The sequence below is a fragment of the Pieris brassicae genome, chromosome 1 (assembly GCF_905147105.1).
Source record: "Pieris brassicae chromosome 1, ilPieBrab1.1, whole genome shotgun sequence".
Classification (NCBI taxonomy): Eukaryota; Metazoa; Arthropoda; class Insecta; order Lepidoptera; family Pieridae; genus Pieris; species Pieris brassicae.
In genome coordinates this window covers 1848573-1867155 of record NC_059665.1, presented here as the reverse complement: position 1 = coordinate 1867155, position 18583 = coordinate 1848573, and the positions used below count along the sequence as shown (strand labels likewise).

General features: G+C 35.5%; 1 protein-coding gene across 1 annotated transcript; it reads left to right on the top strand.

The window, feature by feature from the left end:
- Window positions 1–1792: 1792 nt before the first annotated feature.
- LOC123708035 (acyl-CoA Delta(11) desaturase-like) lies at window positions 1793–14135 on the top strand. The gene is made up of 6 exons (XM_045658489.1): window positions 1793–1841; window positions 2045–2262; window positions 3372–3546; window positions 3766–3927; window positions 4994–5400; window positions 13919–14135. The coding sequence occupies exons 2-6, from the start codon at window positions 2049–2051 to the stop codon at window positions 13966–13968; spliced, it is 1008 nt and encodes a 335-aa protein (XP_045514445.1). The 5' UTR covers window positions 1793–1841; window positions 2045–2048; the 3' UTR covers window positions 13969–14135.
- Window positions 14136–18583: the final 4448 nt, after the last annotated feature.

Sequence of the window (18583 nt, the reverse complement as noted above, 5' to 3'; positions counted from 1 at the left end):
TTTTATAAAACACGTGAAAATAACACGTGATTTCTAAAATTTTGTGCACTTTAAAATATCAGCCAAATAAACCGGTAGTAACGAATAATAAGTAATTGTATGAAGTGTCTGTCTATTAAATATTGTTTTATGTTTCCATTCAATTATTACATTCGTTTCCGAAACTAAGTAGCAATTTGAGCTTATAACCCAGTCAGGTTATTCTGCGGTGGGAAGTTAAGAATTGCAACTAAATCGACCCGAAGTTGAAATTAGAAGTAACATTTGTTTTTAAATGTTTTACTTTCAGATACATCTATCGAAGAATATATAGCATTACAGTTCAATAGGTCAAACTTAAAATATTGATAAATCTCCATTTGGATACCGACGACACAATAAAAAAAATTAATACCTTAGCCCCAAATATAAAAATAATAAAAAAGAATCATTGTACCTTTTAGGGGGATATTCAAAGAAGCTTTTGAAGAATACATTAACTGGGCAATTTAGAGATTTTTCTCACTGTCTTCTGGATATTACCGCACACTAGTACTATATTTTAAATATCTGTCTTTCATTCCCAACTTAACTTATGTAGCTCTATATTTCTGTGTAGCCCTCTATGGAATCATTCATTGCTATTACGTAATTTGGATAATCTTTTAAAAATTTCTTTGGAATCTACTTTAAATGTTCGTTTTGAAAAACCTTGAAATCAAGCATCGCTCCCTATTCGCTTTGGCGGATTAGGAGTACGCAAGATAACAAGTGTAGCTCTTCCAGCGTTTCTCTCATCTGTTTACAAATCTAGAAGTCTGGTAGGTAAGATTCTGAAAATTACGAGATTGTGGATTCAACAGAGGCGAGAAATTCTTGGTAAGCATCCAACCCATGCTTGAGTTTGCCTTATAGCGTCAATTTTCAAAGGAGCTGGGATGATCCTCGTTGCAAAGGTGAATTCCAAAACTATTCAATTCAAACTACAATAAAAGACCGCGCAAAGTTGGTGGATCATTGGCAAAACACTGGCCCTTTTCAACCCTGGATCGCTGCGCATTGCCATCAGCCAGGAGTGCCCATATTTAAAATAAGTAGCCTTGGACACCATGGCCTCCATTGCCAAAAGAGTGCAGTTCGTATTTCTCGCCACGCTACGCTCAACGATATGTCATACCGATCTCTTGCCTGGGCAGCCGGAGAGCAGGCGGAAAATAATAGACGGCTCAAATATGAGAGTCTTTCCTCCAACGTCGATTTTGTTCCTTTGAAGTTGAGACCCTTGCGCCGTGGGGTCAAGTGCACAGGCACTCCAGAGACCCCAGAGCCGGTGCTCGATCAACGAATAAGTATCACAATACAGCGAGGAAATGCTGTCAGCGTTAAAGGTACACAGGGACCTAACTTTTTAAATTTGTTTTAATTTTCTTTTTATTCAATTATTACTATAAGAAATACTGTATATTTGATTATTATGTTTAGGTTTTATTAAAAAAAAAACGTTTTTTTAATTGTACTTATCTGGCAATAGGTATGTCACTGGGTCATTTAAATGAAACAAGCTCATTCAGCTTAGATGACAATAAATGTAATCTATTAAATTGGCTTTACTATCACTAATCAGTTTGCTGATGAATGCTCTACGGAGTTGAGATTGTTTTATTTTCCAGTGTGAGAAACAAAACTACGGATTTCACAGGGTGAAGTCGCGGGCTTACCTAGTCTGTTTATCTCTACCAACACCTAATAAAAATAAGCAAAAAATTCTTGTATATATATAATAAACTTGTAGGACAAAATAGAGGAAGTTCTCAATATATTTAGATATAGGAAACTTATACTAACGAGTTGACTTCATTAAGGTACTGAACTGTTGTTTGTTTTATTAAATGTAAAATTTGATTGATAGTTTAATTTAAAAGAAACTGTTGCAATGCAATCCTTTTATATTACTAAAAGAAAATATTTAGGAATATTACATGCAATAATTCTTAGGTTTCTTTGCTTATAAAATTATTTTAAGACTTTTTGTTTACTATAATTTGTTGTTTAAATCTTTGTTTAGCATTATGGCACCCAATACTAGCAAAGATGTCATCGATATCGATTTTATGGATGCAGAAGAATCAAAATTGGAGAAATTGGTGGGTCCGCAGGCCGGACCGTGGAAATATGAGATAATTTATGACCGTTTAGCAGTTTTTGGATATTTTCACCTTGCGGCTTTGTATGGACTCTTTCTCGCTTTGACTGCTGGTCCAGCAATGTCTACGATTATTTTTCGTACGTATTTTTTCATTACATAGTTGATACATAAGCAACGCTCAAAAAGTCCTAAATAGATTTCAGAATACGTTTTAAGATAGCCACACACATCTATAATACTTGCAAATAATATTTAGCTTATAGGGCCTTTTCGGCTACTTAAAAAGTCCGCTCTTACCGCATATTTAAATGGCCGAACAGCTAATTTTAAAAATAAGAAGGTGGTACTCATTTTTGAAAAGTTTAGGTATTTAGTGATCATCAGTGTCTTGCCTATCAGACTCATAGTGGGCCGAAGCTGTGAAAAGTAAGGGATATAGTAAAAGCCTTCGATAGAGTTTGGCATACGGCACTTTTGTCAAAAGTACCGTCATACGGTTTGCTCGATGGCTTATGCCGTTTTTAACTGTTTAATTTTCTTGTCGGACGCAGCATCAAAATTCTAGTTATCGGAGCGTGCTCCAATCCTGCTCCGCAAGGTTGTTTTCTATCACCCACCCTGTACGTTCCGCATATCAATGCCAATCTCCAACGTATTACGGATCGGGTTGATTCTCACTACTCAGTTATATTGCGTCTCTATTCGCTTTTTACAAAGTGTACTATGGTGAGTGTTCTGATCTGGTTGATCCCTCCTGCCTAATTTTAACACCGTACGCCGTATCAATTCAAAACTTATTCAGCATTAACTTAATGGTTGGAAGTCTACCACAGTCCACTTCACTTGTGCAAAAGATTGTGTCTTGACACAGTCTTTTGCAAATTAGTGAACTGTGGAATCGACTCCCAGTGGGGATCTTCTCTGTAATTTACGACCTCCAACCGTTCAAAATAAGAGTGTACTCCTTCCTCAAAGTTTGGAAACGCCCCACCCACCACTAAAACTATGGCTGCGATGACTACCCTTTTTTATAAAAAAACATTATTTGTTTGTTTTCAATCCGTTTTTAAAGGAATTGATATTTGATAATCACAAACCGGCGAGCTATTTACCTGATTTGTGATTATATTTTTAATAACACCACAAAGCGTTAGTAAATAAATTAAAAAATACTTAGTATTTTACATTGTTTGAGTAAGAATATGAAACATAGGACCTAGGAAATATATAGTAGTTATTTTTACAGATTGCGTTATATTTTTTATCTCAAGCTTCGGTGTATCTGCTGGACTGCATCGTCTCTGGTCTCACAATGCATTTAAGGCAAAACTTCCCTTGCAAATTATACTGATCCTTTGCACTTCTTTAACATTAGAGTATAGTGTTTTAAATTGGGTCAGAGATCACCGATTACATCACAGGTAAATTATATAATTACTTATTGGTTGACATAAATAAATGACAGGCAGAAAAAATAAAATCCAATTTTTTCCCAAAATATTCAGGGCAAGATTAAGTGGGACAGCAAAGACTGACCGTTAGTTCAAAACGTTAAACGTTTGCCTCCTATTACATAAAAAAAAATACTTTGCGTTAAGTCTGAATTTTACTTTAATAATTATCAATTGGTCTTTTCGCAGGTATACCGATACAGACGCAGATCCACATAATGCGGCTAGAGGGGTTTTCTTTTCACACATAGGCTGGTTGCTCGTCAAGAAGCATCCGGAAGTAAAAAGACGCGGAAAGTTTACAGACATGAGAGATGTCAACGCGAATCCCGTTTTAAGGTTTCAAAAGAAGTAAGACATCCATTTTTTTACTTTTAAAATTTTATAGCTGGTGAGCATTTTAGTATATGATTTGCTCGTATTTCGCATTGACAGGAATTAAAGGTCGGATCAATACGAAAAAAATTTCTTGCTACAGTTTTCAAGCTACAGGAGTTTAAGTCTGTAAAAAACACTCTACTAAATCATTTGCTTGTAATTGTTATTGAGTAAAAATAACATTCAAAAAATTCAAATGGTCTTCTTTCAGAATAGTAGTTGTTTTTATAAACAATATAAACAACAGCCATGGACGCAGACACAAGCGAATGATATAGCACCCTTTTTTTGTCGACAGTTTTGAAGCGCTTTTAATATAACATGCAGCGCTACGATGGTGGCAGACTGTATTTCGCATATATATTTTTAATTATAAAAAAAAAAATTAATTAAAAAGTCAGAGGCCTTGTTGTCTGCCTTTTTTTTATTTTTGACAAACTTTCTAAACATCAGCGTTAAAGGCGGACACGAGCTAATGATATAGAATACACTTTTTAACATTTTTATGGAGCTGTTACTTGACAAAGACGTGCTACCACGGTGGCAGAGGTGGTTCTTAATATTTCTTATTGTATAATTACCGCTGTTAAAAATAGTCTGCCACATGAGCAAATCATATAGCTATTTTGCTTATCAGCTCCCTAGCTATTATGCTGGGGATTGCATGAATACCAAATTCTCTTTTCACTAATAAAAACTACCTTTTTTTAAAGTAATAGGTACGTTTGTAGTGATAGATTTACAAATTTTCAAGGGAGTTGCTGTGATGTGTGTGCCGCACTCCGCAATCGTCAAGTCCTTGCTTTTTTCTTGTACAATGACAAGTGAATAGTGAAATATTGGAAATATTTCCTGCGGACTTAGAGGTAGCAAAAAAAAAAAGTTCGATCCCCAAATTTGCCAGCCTACTCAGCCTCCTGGTAAATCCACCAGTGTATGTTTGGTTTGACTGAACTGGATATATTTGCTATTACCTGACACAATAATTGTACAAATAAAACAAAACAAAATACAACACTTTAACCAATATTTTTTTCAGGTGGGCCGTACCCTTTATTGGTAGTATGTGTTTTATAATACCAACTTTGATACCTATGTACTTCTGGAACGAGGGACTAAACGTGGCGTGGCATCTGAGTCTTCTCAGATACGTTGTATCTCTCCACCAAACACTCCTAGGTAATAGTTATGCACATGCCGTAGGAACTAGGCCATATGACAAGCGCATACTACCCACTGATAATAGATCATTGAATGTCGTCATCCTGGGGGAAGGATTCCATAACTTTCATCATGCATTCCCATGGGATTATAGGTCTGCAGAATTGGGGACTTTGTTTTTTAATCCGACTGCTTGGTTTATCGAATTGTTTGCTAAGATTGGATGGGCATACGATCTAAAGACTGCGTCAAAATTTGTAATAGAGGGTAGGGCTCAAAGAACTGGTGATGGTACCCGGGTTCTAAATAAGTCTAATTGAAACGTGAAGATGATATATGTCGTCGGTTATATATTTTTTTATCAACATAATTATGTGTTAATGTTATTTTAATTATAGGTTATGAATTAATGAAATATGAACTTAATTGCGATTTAGTCAATTTTCTATGATAACTGGTCGCAATAGTATTGTATCAATACGTCGTATTAATATAAATATACAAAATATAGATAAAACTGCAGTTTTCTTCCATCTTACACTTTATGACTATTTTAATCTTTAACCAGGTTCATCTTATACCATACAGCGTCAATATGATATTACTATTGAAGCCGTAATAATAAGGTAATATTAATACTGTGTTGGCTTGTTGTATATTTAATATAACATAGAAAATCTATTTTAAGTGACGTTGGAATAAATTCTGAAATGAAATAAATAAATGAAGAAACTCATAATCTACTGCACAGATTTTCATACGGTTTTGACAAAACAAGTGATACTGGCATACAGGAAGTTGCCTTAGTCGTTATAAAAAAGTCGATAAAAATGTCAAATGTCGCATGTTTTGGTTGAACTGTAATGGTATCGCCGGTCTCACATGAGACGAATTCAAAAAATTGCCAAAGCGCTATCTATCTATAATTCTTCTTGCACGCTCTATGCTTTTTGCCCGAGCCTCCCCTAATTAAGTCGTAATAATAAGTAAATTTCTCAGTACTACTCCTTCAAATACTATTTTACAAAAACACAATATTTCGAGCTATCACTAAATCACTCACTATTTATTTGTAAAACTTTGTCGTCTTAGGATATTGATTGTAGGCAGAATTAACACTTGATTAGTATCTGTTCTCTGCTCCTTAGTCTGTGGTAGAGTATGTGTTGTATCTGCCTGTCTTGATGTTTCTGTATCGTCTTCATTCACTGGTTCCCGAACAGTATCTTGTACTCTCTGACTCAATGGAACATTTGTCGGACGTCCAGTAATCCTGTTGACAAATTCCTCGATTTTATCTAAGGTAGAATGGGCCCACTGCTTTTCTCAGTGGTTCCATCGAATGCGACGATGTGTAGAGAGGAACTGAGATTACTTCAAAAAACAATAAAAGTATTGGCAACTTACTACATCAAGCCGTTTTTCATTTTCTAAACATTTTCTGTGTTACCTAGGTATTCGTCGCGAGACTTGACTAAAACAATGGCGGATATACTAATAGTAGTGAGATGTTTATGTCGATCATTACGGCAATAAACTTTAAAAAAATATCTATTTATGTTTAGTATATATCGATATAGTTGATATATACTTATTGTATTAATAATTAGAATACAACTAAAACTTTTATTGTAAGCCTCACGATTGCCGCCAATATTCCACAATCACAGAACCAGTTTGGTTTGTGATACTTTTTACAACAATAACCGGTGATTTTAATTTTAAATTGTATTTTTTTACAAATCTGGTAATTTAATAAATAGATAATTTGTATTATAAATATCTTAAATGATGAGTACGTAAAATAAATCAAATTTATGTTGGTATATTTAATGTAGTTTTGTAAATAACATTTCTATTGACAAGACTCACGATTTGTTGATTTATGCTCGAGTCATGACGCGGGAAAATATCGCCGTCTCTCAGGCGTTAATTGGTTAAGGGCGGAACAAACAAGCGCGGGGCTAGGTTCCGTCGGTAGGTCCGAGGTTCGGCTGGATATTCTATTTTAGGGAACGATAAGAGATTATCAGACTTACTGAATATTCTTAAAAAATCATAAGCATTGGTCAAGCCGTTTCGGAGGAGTATGGGAACGGACATTGTGACACGAGAATTACTTAGTATTCTAGTAAAAACAGCGTTACCTTCTTTTGATTATCCTGAAAAAATAGGTTTTGCTTTTACGACTTTGTTTTCCGAGGATAGCCATATGTCGCGTCGTAAAAACGCTTTAAAAACTCAAAAAACTCTCATAATAACAATAAAGACACTGACATGTTTAAAACGAAAGCCCCCTCCTCCTTGGATCCCACAGGTTAATACAACACTATATTGTTATAGTATATATGTGGTTTAGTTTTGTCTTAATAACTATGTGTTATATGTATTTGTGCATTTGTAGGCAACCTTATCTAATTTAATACATGTTTTCTTTTCTCACAGTGGTTGCCTGCAAGAGATCGCGTGAAAGCGATAAGGCTGCCAGTTGCCCTCCTTTTAATTTAATTACATCAAATTTTTATATCTCAATGCAACAATGTGTTAATAAATAAATAAATATATTCTCGCGGACTATCCGGCTCAACATAGCACTCAACTGCTAATAACTATGTAAGTAAGTCTAAAGGCTCTAGTGACACATTCATTAAATATTTATCCATCATAACGTATAATGGAAAACATTTAGAAATATTAAACCGACTTCATAAACATTTACATTCATACAAACATTTATTGTTTTCTCATACGACATGTGTTATTAGTATTCAATTAGTATTTTACCTAAATAATCCTTTAACAGAATGAAACGAAAGGGAATTTGTAATAATAATAATTAAAAACGGATAAATAAATAAATACGTAAATAATTATACGTTTATAATAATAATACATAGGTTCAACCCGTTTAAAAAGTGTTTTCTTAATGTATAAAAGCTATGTTAACAAAAGACAATACTTAGGAAAGACTTATGTTTGTGTCATTTATTATTACCTGCTCTGCGCTGCGCCAGCTTTCATGCTTGTCCGAAGGAGGTGAAAGAGGGCAAACGTGTCCATACAAGTGGCATCTCATATTAAAGCCCGTCCCATTTCAAAGAGATCAAAGACATCATCATCCTATCACAATTGATGGCAAGCATCGTCAATTGTGATGCCTGTTGGCTCCAAAATTGCTGGAGCATTGACGGAGGCAAGACAGCGGCGTATAATGTCCTTTAGAGCGACGTGGCAAGAAAAAAGACCTGCACTCAGGCAATGTAGGCCATGGTGTCCAAGGCTACTTACTTCAAAGCCACAGGGACACGTATGGGGAGTACATATGGGCACAACGAAGCGGAGGCTGATGGCAATGCGAAGTGATTCAGGGTCAAAAAGGATGCCCGTGTTTAGCTAAGCATAAGCATTTATTTATTTATTTTATTTACCTCAAATGCTTTTATTTAACACGTTTAAATAACACGTGAATGCTAAGATTTTGTTGACTTTACAATATCAGGCAAATATGCTGGTAGTAACGAATAAGAATTAGTAGTATGAATGATAAATGGTAGGGAGTGTCTGTCTATTGAATATGGCTTTGATTTGTTTGTATATTAACATTCATTTCCGAAACTAAGAAATAATTTCGCCAGCTTATAACCCAGTCGGGTGAGTCTGCAGTTGGTGTCTAAATTGAAAATAGCTAACAAATTCGACCAAAGTTTTTTGAAATAAGAAATACGTTTTTTGCTCGAAGTAAAATTATTTATTGAAATAAAATGTTGTACTTTCAGATCAGATCTATCGATTGTAAAAATATTAAATGAAAAATCGCTGTACACTACGCTCTTAGGGACACCGATTTTCAAAGAAGTTTTTAAAGAATACATAAACTCGACAATATCAAAATTTAGAGATTTTTGTCACCGTCTTCTGGATATTACCGCACACTCAGCACTATATTTTAAACATCTGTTTATCTTTTATTACCAACTCAACTTATGTACCTACTTCTCTGTAGCCATCTGTGAAATCATTGTTCGAGGATAATCTTTTATAAACTTCTTTGGAATCGTTTTTAAATGTTTTGTTTTAAAAAAACCTTCTTGGAATCAAGCATCACTTCCTATACGCTTTGAATATGCTTTCATACCTTGAATCACTTCGCATTGCCATCAGCCTCCACTTAGGAGTGACCATGTGTACCCCTTATGAGTGTTCCTGTGGCTTTGAAGTAAGTAGCCTTGAGCACCATTGCTTCCATTGCCAAAAGAGTGCAGGTAATTTTTCTCGCCACGCCGCGCCAACTATATCTTACGCTGCTCAGTTGCCTCCGTCAATGTTCCAGCCATTTTGGAACCAACAGGCATCGCTGAAGACGATGGCAAACGGCCGGATTGGATTTCGTTGATCCCTTGGATGATGGGTCGGGTTTCAGATGCACAGGCACTAATTAAAGATTTAAGTTGGCACCCCAAAGCTGGTGCTGTGCTCGCTCAACTATCTTTTTAAATTTGTTTTAATTTTCTTTATATTATTTTTTTCTACTATTACTATGTAGGTTAAGATATATTGTATATTTGATTATTATGTTTAAGTTTTATTTAAATAAAAACATTTCTTAATTGTACTCTAGAAATATGTATGTCACTGGGTCTTTGAACATTTAAATGAAACAAGCTCATTCGGCTAAGATATAACAAATGTAATCTGTTAAATTGGCTCTACTATAATCACTAATCAGATTACTGATGTAAGCTCTACGGAGTTGAGATTGACTTATTTTCTAGTGTGAGAAGCAAGAATATGGATTTAATAGGGTGAAGTCGCGAGCTTACCTAGTTTATTTTTCCCTACTAACACCTAACAAAAATAAACAAAAAATACCTGTATATATATAACAAACTTGTAGGAAAAAATATACTGACAATTTGACTTCATTACGGTACTGAACTTCTCTAAAATTTAATTGATAATAAAGTTTTATTTTTTATTAAAAGGAAACTGATGAACTGCAATACTTTTATATTAATATGAGATATAATATTTTTTAGGTTCATGTGTTTATAAAATTATTTTAAGACTTTTTGTTTACTATAATTTGATTTTTAAATCTTTGTTTTAGAATTATGGCACCCAATACTAGCAAAGATGTCATCGATATCGATTTTGTGGATGCGGAAGAATCAAAATTGGAGAAATTGGTTGGTCCACAAGCAGCACCGTGGAAATATGAGATATTATATAGAAACTTAGCAGTTATTGTATATTTTCACCTTGCGGCTTTGTATGGACTCTACCTCGCTTTGACTGCTGGTCCAGCATGGTCTACAATTATTTTTCGTACGTATTTTTATTATTCTATGTTTGCTACACAAGGAACACTTAAAAAGTCTAAAACATTTAAATAGTTTTTAGTATATGTTTTAAGATGGCCTAGCCACATCTAAAAAACATGTAAATAATTTAGGTATTATTCGGCCTTTTTGGCTATTTTAAAAAGTCCGCTCTTACCGCATATTTAAATATCCGAACAGATAATTTTAAAAATAAGACTTTAAGGCGGTATTTAATGTTGAAAGGGTTCTTACCATCAACTAATTAGTGATCTTCAGTATGACTTTTGCCGAGGTCACCCTTCTCGCCTATGCTGACTGGTGCTTCTTGCCTATCTCACTCATAGGTGGGCCGAAACTGTGGAAAGTAAGGGTGAATATAGCCTTCGATAGAGTTTGGCATATGGCACTTCTGTCAAAAGTACCATCATACGGTTTGCCCGATGGCTTATGCCGTTGCCTGGCTAATTTTCTTGTTAGGTCCTACGAAAATATGCATTAAAATCCTTCCTATCAATGTAGGCGTTCAGCAAGGTTGTTTTCTCTCGCCGACCTTATTCGTTCTGCATATGAATGCCCTGTTAAACATCGACAACATCCGTTGCTATGCAGATGAGAACACCATCAACACATTATATTCCGGCCATCCCAACATGTTTCGATCTAAAGTCGCGAGAACCATAATTTGTTTGCAAAATTGAAATTATGGAGGACTGGAGAAATTTCTGTATGGGATAATAGCAACCTTGTAAAGTTTAACCCTACAGAGACTTATGCTTGTTTGTTTTCTGACAAGAAAGATCATTTTGTCTTATCTCCTCAATTTGAAGGCAGAGTGTCTTATATCGAAAAATCCAATTCCGCAGTCATCTACAAGAAAAAAACAAATTTCTTCTTTTCAAGCTTTCAAAAAGCTTTTTGACCTTTTGGGTGTTTTGGGTAGTTCTAAGCAATATTTAATTGATACGCAATACATGCAGCTCTACAAGGCTCAAGTACGAATTCTGCTCACATCTCTGGGCCGGTGCTGGCCAAATACCAGCTTCTTACTTTTTACCAAAATCAGTGAAGGGCTTGTGAAATTATCAATCTCCAACGTATTCTGATCGGGATGATTCTCTTTTTATACTCAGATAAATTGCGTCTCTATGCGTTTATTACATACTATGGTTAGTATTCTGAAGAATCGTTTAGGTTTATCAATTAAAAACTTCATCAGCATCACCTTGATGGCTGGAAGTCTTCCTAAGACACTTTGGAACACACCGGTGGGGATATTCCCTGTAAGATACGACCTCCAGCTGTTCAAAGTAAGAATCTACTCCTACCTCTAGGGACAACAACGCACCTACTTAAAATGGGTATGCCAGCGATGACTGCCCTTTTCTATAAAAAAACTCATTTGTTTGTTCTCAATACTTTTTTTAACGGATTTGTTGTTTGATAATAACAAAAGGGCGAGCTATCTACCTGGTTTGTGGTTCTAGTATTAATACTGCAACAAATATTTATTAAATAAATAAAAAATTCTTAGTATTTTACATTGTTTCAGTCAGAAAATGAATTATAGGACCTAGTAAATATAGTTATTTTTACAGATTGCATTATATTTTTTATCGCAAGCTTCGGTGTATCTGCTGGACTTCATCGTCTCTGGTCTCACAATGCATTTAAGGCAAAACTTCCCTTGCAAATTATATTGATCCTTTGCACTTCTTTAACATTCGAGTATAGTGTTTTAAATTGGGTCAGAGATCACCGATTACATCATAAGTAAGTTATATAATTACTTATTAATTGACATAAATAAACAACAGCCAGAAAACAAAACAATCTGTTTGAAAATATTTAGGGCAAGATTAAGTGTTGTGACAGCAGTAACTCCCGTTCGTTAAAAACGTTAAATACTTTGCGTTAAGCCTGAAGTTTACACTAAGTATTATCAAGTGGTATTTTGGCAGGTATACCGATACAGATGCAGATCCACATAATGCGGCTAGAGGGGCTTTCTTTTCACACTTAGGGTGGTTGCTCGTCAAGAAGCATCCGGAAGTAAAAAGACGCGGAAAGTTTACATACATGAGGGATGTCAACGCAAATCCAGTTTTGAGGTTTCAAAAGAAGTAAGACATCAGTTTTGTTTTATTTTTAAATTGCATTTTAGTAATTGCATATGAATTACTCATATTTTGCATTAGCTGGAACTAAAGATCCGAAGAATTTCTTTATAAGCAATTTAAACAACAGTCATAGACGCTAATCGAATGATAAAGCACACTTTTATTGTCGACACTCTTGAAGCGCTCTTAATGTAAAACGCAGAACTACGATCGTGGCTCACTATTTTTCTGCAGTCGTTTGCAGGGTTTTTATACGAACACTGCAGGTCTACTAACTGTGCATTTCGTATATATATTTAAAACTAAAAAAATCTTTAATTAAAACGTCAGTCTTTGTTGTCTGCCTTTTTGTTTTTTTTTCATTTTGACAAGGTATTTAAACATCAGGCTTAAAGGCGGACACAACCCTATGATATATTATACCTGGATTTTTTTTAAACATTTTTAAGGGGCTGTCACTTGGCAACACAGTGTTACCATGGTGGCAGACCTGGTTCTTAATACTCCTTATCGTATAAATATGGCTTTTAAAAAAGTCTACCACATGCATGCACATCAGGAAAGTGAAAGTGAAAAGCACTAACAAAAACTAATTTTAATTATTTTAAAGAAAGTACTAGATACGATATTTCTGCAGCAGCAGATTTTGGCAGATGTGTCAGTAGAAATAATTCTACACCGAATATACAATGACCAGTAAACGATAAATTGACAAAATTTGTTGCAGACTATCTGTAAAAAATCAGAAAACATCAAAATCTGTTTGATTTCTAAGAGGTAGCAAAAAAAACGCTTCCCAAATTTGACGCCCTAGGCTCTAGCCTCTCAGCCTGCTGGTAATTCCACCAGTGTATGTTTGGTTTGACTGAACTTGATATATTTGCTATTACCTGACACATAATAATTGTATAATTAAAACAAAACAAGAATACAGTACTTTAACCAATATTTTTTTCAGGTGGGCCGTACCCTTTATTGGTAGTATGTGTTTTATAATACCAACTTTGATACCTATGTACTTCTGGAACGAGGGACTAAACGTGGCGTGGCATCTGAGTCTTCTCAGATACGTTGTATCTCTCCACCAAACACTCCTAGGTAATAGTTATGCACATGCCGTAGGAACTAGGCCATATGACAAGCGCATTTTACCCTCTGACAATAGATCATTGAATGTCGTCATCCTGGGGGAAGGATTCCATAACTTTCATCATGCATTCCCCTGGGATTATAGGTCTGCATAATTGGGGACTTTGTTTTTTAATCCGACTACTTGGTTTATCGAATTGTTTGCTAAGATTGGATGGGCATACGATCTAAAGACTGCATCCACATCAGTAATAGAGGGGAGGGCTCAAAGAACTGGTGATGGTACCCGGGTTCAAAATAAGTCTGATTTAAACGTTAATTCCTAATGATTTATTGAACTAATTTATATGCATATGAAAGAGATTTTTCGTATCAACATATGTAAAATTTTTTTAGGTTATGATTTTGATTTTGTCACTTTTTTATGATAACTGATTTGCATTGTATCAATACGTATTAATATAAAATATACTAAATAATCGTTAAAACTGAACTTTTCTTTAATCTTCCACCTTATAACTATTTATATCCAGATTCTAGAACGTGATACTTCAGTCTGATACTATAAAGCGACAATAAGATATAACTTTTGAAAAAGTATAATATGGCAATATAAATATTGTGTTGGCTTGTCAAAAACAATATAATAATAATTAAGTCTAATTTTTTCCTTGAAACATACAAAATGTGCAAACACTTAAAATAAATTTATAATTTTCAAGGACTTCTTATATAGTATAGTCTTCTAATTAACTCCATCTCTTTCTGTCTTGAAATTCGATGCATCGGTCGGAATCTGGATATATTAATAATAATAAAATATATATAACAACAACAACGATAAAAACTAACTTGGCTTATCTAAGGTTTCATATATTTAAAAACATTTATGTTTTTGAACATTGTCGGAAATAAGAATTTTAAAATACAATTTACGAGTGTGGTAAAAACTAATGAGTTCATATTGGCTCCAAGTGTGATGATTGTTTTATTTTTTTTCGATTCTAATTATTAACTAAAATATATACCTAATCCAGTCAAGAGTTCTGAAATGAAAATGTATCTGTTTAGCTACGAATCTATGGATTTACGCACTGTTTCCAAATGAAATTTCGCCTCTACTTGCTCCAAAGATTTTTTTAAAGGCTCAATGTCGTTGAAGCATGTCCTCTAAAACTGACCACAATTTGAAGTCTAAAGGATTGAAATCTGGGCTAGATGAGGGTCAGTCTTAGTTCCTATCCGGAAAGTTGGTTTTAAGCCAGGCTTGGGTAGTCCGTGCCTTGTGACCTGGTGCAGAAACCTGCTGAAAAGTCCTCAGTATATTTTTAAAAAGTGTATTGCTGAGAGGTTTCACACTATTGAGTCATCTCCTTATGGGCCAGGATTAAATTAAACGAGTAATTACGTTACTGATATTTATTGCTTAACACTCGTCTAAGCGCAACGGGGTCCGGAGACAACAGACTCGCGACTCGTAATTTTCACACGTCGACAGTTGTCCCCACAACATCCCCCTTCTTAAAAAAAATTACATAATAAACATGTTTTAATCTTTTCTGTTTACACAAAAATGAATAAGTGTAAAAATGCATGTAGAAATAACAATAATTTGGGTACAAAAAATGTGTATAAAACATAACGTAAATATCTAGTAGTTTCACAAAAAATTATAATAAAAATGTAATTCGATTGCTTAATCATATTTTGATACAACGGGCACTTAAAACTTAACATTAGCAAAACGTACAGGTCTCCGCGTAACACGACCTGAGCGTGTCGGCGTAGTCCGTAAGTCGGTGTCATGTTCGTCGTCATGTTTAACTGTCGCACTTGAATTCGATAAGAAATATGCTGGTTTCAATCGGTCAATAGATATTTGAACATTTCTGTTAGGAAACTCAACTTTATACACCTTAGATTTACGACTCAACACACGGTACGGACCATCATCCGTTGGCTTTAATAGTTTATGTACCTCGTTACGAACGAAAACATATTCAGAGTCTTTCAGATCAGAATGAACAAAAAATGACGAATTACTATGAGACTTGTGATCAGGTCTAAAACCGTTCAAAATGCCACGCAACTTTTGAACGTAGGTGAAATCATCACCTGTTGTGATTTCCTCCTTATTAAAAATATCGGACGGCAGTCGAAGTGTTTGACCGTACGTCATCTCGGCTGCACTAAGTTTACTGTCCGTTCGAATAGCTGCTCTAAGACCAACAATACGGTTGATAATTCGTCAACCCAGGATGATGATTTTTGAATTAAACGCGCTGTTAATGAAACTTTTAAACATCTATGCCACCTTATTATGGCGCCATTGCTTTGTGGGTGATATGGAGTTGTTCGGATTTTATTGATACCTAGCAACACCATAAGCTTAGCAAATAAGTCGCTCTCAAACTGGCGTCCCTGATCGCTTGTTATCCTTAAGGGACCGAAACGAAACGCGATATCCAACCATCATACACATACTTGGCTACAGTTTCCGCGGTAATATCCTTAAGAGGAAATGCTTCCGGCCAGTGTGTGCGTCTGTCTATCATAGTCAGGCAATACCTGAATCCTTCTGACGTTATTGGAAGAGGTTCAACAAGATCTATGTGCACGTGTTCAAATCTTCCACAAGTTGGAAAGGCTTGCACGGCTGAATTAGTGTGTCTAACTACTTTAGTGCGTTGACATGCTAAACAGTTCTTAGACCAAATCCCAATGTCACCATTCATACATGGCCAAAAAAATTTACTAGACACCATTTTTCTAGATGAGCGTATGCCTGGATGTCCTAAATTATGTATTGTGTCAAAAGCTAATCTACGAAAATGCTTAGGTAAGTACGGCCTAATGTTGTTTGTCGATATTTCACAGAAAATAGGTTTGCTACACATGGGCATAACTATTTTCTTGAATTGAGTTCGCCTATTAACATCGTTGATGATGTGAGAGAGCTCCTCATCCCCACCTTGAGCGTCTGCCAACTCCTCATAATTAATAGAGGTAGGACAGTGTATTGTCTCTATGCGTGATAAGGAATCTGAAACCACATTTTCGGAACCTGTAATATGTCTAATGTCGGTAGTATACTCGCTAATGAATGCTAGCTGTCTTATGCGTCCTGGTGTTTCTTTTTCGCACCTCGTTTTTTTAAAAGCGTAAATTAAGGGCTTATGATCTGTGTAAATATGTAACTTACGGCCTTCTATTAAATCTTTAAAATGACGAATCGCTAAGTAAATTGCTAGTAATTCGCGATCATAAGTGGAATACTTGGTTTGAGCATCTGATTTTTTTTTCGAAAAATAACCTAACGGTTTCCACTTATTATCTACATATTGTTGTAAAACTGCTCCAACGCAAGAATTTGAAGCGTCAGTCATTAATGAAATTGGAACCTCGCAACGTGGGGCGGACAGAGTGACCGCTTCTTGTAAACACGCCTTGCACCGATCAAAAGCTTCGTCGGCACCGAATGTCCACACAATGGGTGTTTTGTCTTTTTTCTTCGCACCACGTAAATATTTATTTAAAACTATTTGATACCTAACTGCGTTGGGAATATGAGAACGATAAAAATTAACCATTCCTAAGAAACGACGTAACTCATCAATCGTTTTAGGCTTAGGATAATTTTTAATAATTTCGATTTTGCTGTCCAAAGGTCGAATGCCATTCTTACATACTGTATGCCCTAAAAATTCAATTTCTGATTTTCCAAAACAACATTTACTGAGATTAATAGACAAACCGAATTGACTAAAACATTCAAAAACTTTGTCTAAATGTTCTTTATTTTGTTCTACTGACCGAAGCTATGATTACGTCGTCGACAAAAGTAAATAAAAAATCAAAACCTTGAAGTACTGAATGGTCCATAAACCGTTGATAAGTTTGACTTGCGTTACGTAAACCGAAAGTCATCATTGGAAATTCAAAAAGTCCAAAGGGTGTCGTGATCGCTGTCTTTTCAATGTCATCCGGGAAAATGGGTATGCAATGGTAAGCTCTAATAACGTCAAGTCGAGTAAAAATCGTCTTACCATCCAACAGATAAGCAAAATCGTGTAAACGCGGTACGGGATAACGATCCGGCTTCGTTATTGCGTTTAACCGCCTATAGTCTCCGCATGGCCTAATCTCGCCATTTTTCTTAGGAACTACGTGCAGCGGACTAGACCATGGGCTTTTCGATGGGCGGCATATCCCCATCTCCTGCATTACCTTGAATTCTTCCCTTACACGTTTGTACTTATCTGGCGGAAGTTGTCGAGCACGAGCGTGAACTGGAGAACCTGTAGTTTCGATGTGGTGATACACATTATGCTTAGGACTATTCTTATAATTAACAGGTCTAGTAATATCTGGGTATTTACAAATTACATCCCAGTTCCCAGTATGGATAACTTTTGTCAATAGTGGTCACAGAAGCTAACTTACAATTCACAATAGATGCTGAAATATTTAAATTAGTCACCTTATCTATCAACTTGCGTGACCTTATATCCACTAACAAACTATATGCGCTTAAGAAATCGGCACCGAGAATTGGCTGTTTTACCTCGGCTACGATAAAATCCCAGCGGTACGGACGACGTAAACGCAAATTGAGCTCTAGTGACTTAACACCGAAGGTTCGAATTTCGGTACCGTTAGCTGCGTATAGTTTGTAATCGGATAACTTAGAATAATTATTACAAGAACGTTTTCTTACCGAAAGAACAGAAACATTCGCACCTGTGTCTACTAAAAAATTGTAACCACTATTGTAGTCCATTACACGTAGGCGATGCGTTGGGGAAACAGCACAGATATCCGCCTCATAAACCTGCGCACATTCTAGTTTCCCTTCTTCCAGAAACAGGGCTGCACACACTTGTTGGCGCGCTCCTTGAAACGGAAGTGGTAGAAACAGAGCCAATCCTCGTTCTGAGCGCT